General features: G+C 41.1%; 1 protein-coding gene across 3 annotated transcripts in view; it reads left to right on the top strand.

The window, feature by feature from the left end:
* myo1ea (myosin IEa) overlaps positions 1 to 6,000 on the top strand; it is a 118,338-nt gene that overhangs the window by 92,321 nt on the left and 20,017 nt on the right. For all 3 annotated transcript variants that reach the window (XM_061882102.1, XM_061882095.1, XM_061882089.1), the window contains exons 17-19: positions 495 to 601; positions 3,565 to 3,663; positions 3,998 to 4,142. In XM_061882102.1, the coding sequence (XP_061738086.1) occupies positions 495 to 601; positions 3,565 to 3,663; positions 3,998 to 4,142 (351 nt within the window). The remainder of the gene's footprint in view (positions 1 to 494; positions 602 to 3,564; positions 3,664 to 3,997; positions 4,143 to 6,000) is intronic.

The following is a 6,000-nucleotide window of genomic DNA, read 5'->3' as shown; positions in this document are numbered from 1 at the left end:
AATTTTGGACGATAGGCAACATTTATTAAAAAAGGGCAGTTTCCATACTGGCCCATATTTATAAAAGAGCCCTTTGTCAAATGTTGTGGACAAATATTACTTTTGTAGTCATCAGCACAGGTGGGAGGGCATAAGACGAGAAGGAATAACATGTGAGGCTCCAAGCAGTAGCTACTACAATGCCCACGATAAGTAACTCTGTCAATCTGTGACATTACAAATGGCCCGTTGTTAAAAAAAAAAAAGCATAACACAGCGTTCAGAAGCTTACAAAACTGCATGCAAGCTCATGCCAAAATGCATGAACTTCATGATTTGACGCTTTTGCATTGTTTATCATAAATATCAAACAAAATGTATAAGTCAGAAAAAAGGAAAATCATTATACAGGCTTGTAGGTTTTCTATTGGTTGTCAGTAGATTGTACAGGTGTGCCGCATGTTGTCTTCCACATTACTCATCCACTCATTTTCTGTTTTTGTTTACTCGTCTAGAAACAAGCCAATGACCTGGTGAGCACGTTGATGAAATGTACGCCACATTATATCCGTTGTATCAAACCTAATGAAACCAAGAAGCCCAGAGACTGGGAAGAAAGCCGGTAAGTCAGCCAGCAATTCTTCGTCATCGTCTTCCTGCCTCTGTTAATTTTTCTCACTTTTCTATCTAAAGGCCATCTTAGTGTATGGGACATTCCCCTTCTTTATCGCTGGCATTCAGTTTCCCGCTCACAGGCCTTACTTGGGTACTTCTTGCTCCGATGCGGAGTTCTCTTGTATTGTTCAGAGTCTGTATGAACTTCCTGTTGTGATTCCGCTGCAGTCCGCCATGTTAATTAGCACCGGAACCACTGTTTTTACAGGAAGTCTGAATGAACAAAATAGTGTTTGCTGTAGGCACATGTTGGGAAAAAGGGGCTAATATGCATACAATGTCAATATATTATTTCAGTAGAAGTAGACATGTAGAGAAGTGTGACTTACTGCACCCTTGTAATTAGCTTTGGAAATCCACTGGCGTGTTCAACATTTACAGTAGCTACCCAAGTGACAATCATTTTGTAGGTTTCTTCGCTTCCTCCACCAAAAATGAGTGTTAGTGTGTAAAGGAGTTAGTGTTTTGCATCCACAAAAACTTTGTAGAACTCCTAAATGTGCTGCAGATTTGGCTAAAGGTATTAGATGAAGAAAATAAACTTGTGATGGGTAAATGGTGCTTTAATGGGTGTATCAACACCAAACTGATACTGTGTCAGTGTTTCATAATGCTGGGTTTAAAAAGTCCCTACATTTGACCTGCAAATACAAATCAATAGTTTGTAAACATGATTGTTTTGTTTTACATAAATAGCCATGTAGACAGGAAAATTAAACATGCAACTCTTGTCAGTGAGCTAAACCAGTGTTTTTCAACCACTGGTGTACTGTGCCGGGAGATACAGTCTGGTGTGCCGTGGGAGATTATCTAATTTCACCTATTCGGAGTTTGCATGTCCTCCCCTTGACTGCGTGGGTTCCCTCAGGGTACTCCGGTTTCCTCCCACTTCCAAAGACATGCACCTGGGGATAGGTTGATTGGCAACACTAAATTGGCCCTAGTGTGTGAATGTGAGTGTGAATGTTGTCTGTCTATCTGTGTTGGCCCTGCGATGAGGTGGCGATTTGTCCAGGGTGTATGCCGCCTTCCGCCCGATTGCAGCTGAGATAGGCACCAGCGCCCCCCTCGGCCCCAAAGGGAATAACTGGTAGAAAATGGATGGGTGGCTGGAGTTAAAAATATTTTTTGCAAACCAATTATTATAGTCTGCTAATTGTGTTGTTGTTGTTGAGTGGTCAGTGCTGTCTAGAGCTCGGCATAATAACCGTGGAATACTCTTCCATATCAGTAGGTGGCAGCCGGTAGCTAATTGCTTTTTAGATGTTGGAAATAGCGGGAGGCAGCGTGCAGGTAAAAAGATATCTAATGCTTAAACCAAAAATAAACAAAAGGTGATTGCCCTTAAGAAAAAGCATTGAAGCTTAGGGAAGGCTATTCCGAACAAAACTACCAGTAAAACTGATCTGGCTACAAAGTAAACAAAAACAGATTGCTGGACAACAGCAAAGACTTACTGTGGAGCAAAGATGGCATCCACAAAGTACATCCAAAACATGACATGACAATCAACAATGTCCCCACGACAAAGAATAAAAACAACTGAAATATTCTTGATTCCTAAAACAAAGTAGATGCGAGAAATATCGCTCAAAGGAAGACACGAAACTGCTACAGGAAAATACCAAGAAAAGAGAAAAAGCCACCAAAAAATAGCTCGCAAGACAAGAACTAAAACACTACACACAGGAAAACAGCAAAAAACTCCAAATAAGTCACGGCGTGATGTGACAGATCGTGACAGTAAACCTACTTTGAGACTAGAGGCATATTAATGCATGGTTGGTTATGAAGTCATATCCAACACTTGCGTCAACGACTTTTTACTGTCAACTGAGTTTAATTTTTTAATGATTTCTGCTGGTGGTGTGCCTCCGGATTTTTTCAACGCAAATAATGTGCCTTGGCTCAAAAAAGGTTGAAAAACACCGAGCTAAACAATATAACATATCCATCCATCCATTTCCTACCGCTTGTTCCCTTTTGGGGTCGCGGGCGGCGCTAACGCCTATCTCAGCTGCAATCGGGCGGAAGGCGGCGTAAACCCTGGACAAGTCGCCACCTAATCGCAGGGCCAACACAGATAGACAGACAACATTCACACTCACATTCACACACTACGGCCAATTTAGTGTTACCAATCAACCTATCCCCAGGTGCATGTCTTTGGAAGTGGGAGGAAGCCGGAGTACCCGGAGGGAACCCACTAATTCACGGGGAGAACATGCAAACTCCACACTGAAAGATCCCGAGCCTGGGATTGAACCCAGGACTGCAGGACCTTTGTATTGTGAGGCAGATGCACTAACCCGTCTGCCACCGAGAAGCCCAATATATATTAATATAAAATGCAATTTAAATATAGGAAAATAACATCAACCTTTTTGGCTCTTTAGAATCAAAATTACCATTTACTTCTGATTTTTCCTTTTTCTTAGTTCCATTTAGATCAATGATGAAGTCGTCTTTTAGTACGCGCTGTCACTTATAAGCCTTAAGAAGTTCTTCCTGATAAATACAGTTTGCCACTTAAATGATACAACAACTGAGTTGGTTTCATGTTTGTTTTTTTTCAAGTGAGACGATATTACATTGTGTGTTTTGTAATGCATCCCTGTTTCAGTATTGTTTGACCCATCACTACATTTAACTCTATGCTGTTATGGTCCGCTAGCATTGGGCCCAAATAAGGCAGTGACCAACTTAACCCAGCACATTGTGTGTGGCATTTGATACCCACTTTTGCTGTGCTTCTTAACCCCTTACAGGACTGGAGTTTCTCAATCTCCCAGCACATGTTAATTTTCTTCAATGAATATGAGAACATGGGAAAAATCTGTCACTTTTTTTTAACATAATTTCCCAACATATCTGTTCCTAACGAATGGATTTGTGCTTCTATTTGTCCAGTATAAAGCACCAGGTGGAGTACCTGGGTCTGAAGGAGAACATTAGGGTGAGGCGTGCTGGCTACGCCTACCGTCGTGTCTTCAGGAAGTTCCTCAACAGGTAACACAACATCCAACATGAATTGTTATTGTTCTGTAATTACACAACACATTTGTTAGGCCATGTGTACTGTGAAGGACCACCTTTAGATCTTTATAATAAGCGCACAAAACAAAAGGATAATCAGCAGGGAGTGCATCTCTTTTGGTGATCGACAGTCACTTACAGGATTGCATACTGGGAATCGTTGGAGAAACGGACTATTAAAATCAGAAGTAGGTTATTACCGAGAACTGGTTGATGGAGTAGTCCTTGGCATGTTGCATGTTCTTCCAGCTGTGCTATGCTTTAATGTCATAGGCGTGAACGTGATCTACTGGTCTTTGGTCCTCAGATACGCCATCCTGACTAAAGAGTCCTGGCCAACATGGCAAGGAGATGAGAAACAAGGCGTCCTCCACCTCATGCGCTCTGTCAACATGGACCAGGAGCAGTTCCAGCTGGGTCGTACCAAGGTGTTCGTGAAAGCCCCCGAGTCGGTACGTTTGGTCTGCTCATCATCCTCTTTTCTATTTGATGGAATTCTGCTTCTTTATCAGTACTGCCAAAGCATACATGAGTATTCATTTTTCTTTAATAGCTGCATACATGTTGAAACGTCAGTTTAGTGAGTACAATCCAAACAGGACGGGCATGTTTACATTTTTATTTTAAATCTGTTTTCAGTTGTCAGCAATTTGATTTATTTCAAAGTAATGTAAATGTTATACAATGTTGCACATAGTGGAGACTACAAGTCATAGATCAAGTTAAATGAAGGTTGTAAACACCATATAAGGACATCAGTAACCCAAATCAAGCGTGGGTCCTTATTGTAGGGGAGGAGACGCCACCCGACCCCTCGCAGCACGTCAGCATTGACTCAACAAAGTACACAGTGTGGTTGCACAGTTGACACAACATCGTCTTTTCCAGCCTCACCATTTTTTATGGCTTTCATGAAAGCGGCGCTTGTGTCAGGCCTTTGCTTTCACTTGTTGACATTTGTATACATCACACACACACAACTCTGTAGAAATGAATGCACAGACAACATAGTCTTAATTCATCCTCCCAGCTGATCCTGAATGTTACTTATTCATTAGTAAGCAGCCCCCCTTCCCTCAAACGCTCGAGGTCCACGTCACTGAGGTGTGCTTATGAAAGCCAAATATCACCACATATCACATCATCATCTCTGTGCGAGATAAGACAGAGACGCTTATTAGTTTTTTTATTAGTTTCTTTAATGCCAAGCCAGATGTCCGTGAAGAGTGGTGATGGACCATCTATAGTTTATACAGTAATGCCCAAACTTATTCATAATATGGCCAAATTCTTTGATGAAAATAACTTTTGTTGACTTGAAAGGGTTTATAGACTAAAACATATTTTTTTGTTGTTTTCTTACATGATAAAATATATTCTCATCCAAAACATTGTTGAGGAAACTTAATATTTTGCACATTTCTAAATAATTCCGGTTATTTCTTGCATAATTTAGACGAGGGGCTTTCAAAGTGTGGCACAATGACCCTCTCCTCAAAAATTATTTGTGACATCCTGCCTAAAAAACATTTTTCTTGGTCGTATCTTGAAATATTTCCTGCTTACCTCGGCCACTCTTTGCTCGCTTATTGTAGTAACTACATTTCATTTTGCCTTTGACATATCTGAAATTAGCTAAAGAAGTTTTGAAAATCTGGTTTTCTTTCCTTTTTTCGAACTGCTGTATTTTCACTGGAAGTCAGGGGTGTCCAAACCTGAGTGCCGCATTGGACTAAAAAAATGTGATCGAGGGCCGAAAGTGCACTTTATTTGTTTTAAACTATTGTGGTGGATTTCTGTAGAAAAAGTGCACTTCAATTTAGTGTTGTTTTGATATGTCATCTTAGTTACATAATGCACAAAAGTGCACTAATAGCTTGTTTTAAAATGTCTCTGACAATCTTGCCCTTTCTGTTTTGAAATGACATGAATGTAGGGCTGGGCGATGTATTGGTATACTCGATATATCGCGGGTTTGTCTCCGTGCGATATAGAGTGACTATATCGTGATATTCGAGTATACATTGTCACGCAGTTGCTTTTAGCTGCGGGCATTACACTGCATGCGTTTCCCACTCTGTCTTGTCTCCTTCTCACAGAGACGTAAACGAAGCGCATGTCACATACTGTCACATGTGCAACGTCACACAATCCCGCGGAGCAGACATGTGGCGACATGGTAACGTTTACTTTGATGCTAACAGTGAGGTGCGGGTGGTAATACGGGAGAAAGAAGGTGCAAATCTGGTAACAAATGGAGGAAGAAATAATTACCAAGAAAAACAGCACGGGATCCATCGTCCGGCGGGG

Source organism: Nerophis ophidion, linkage group LG02, assembly GCF_033978795.1.
Source record: "Nerophis ophidion isolate RoL-2023_Sa linkage group LG02, RoL_Noph_v1.0, whole genome shotgun sequence".
Lineage (NCBI taxonomy): Eukaryota > Metazoa > Chordata > Actinopteri > Syngnathiformes > Syngnathidae > Nerophis > Nerophis ophidion.
Note: the sequence above shows the minus strand (reverse complement) of the source record. Positions and strands in the feature narration are given on the sequence as shown.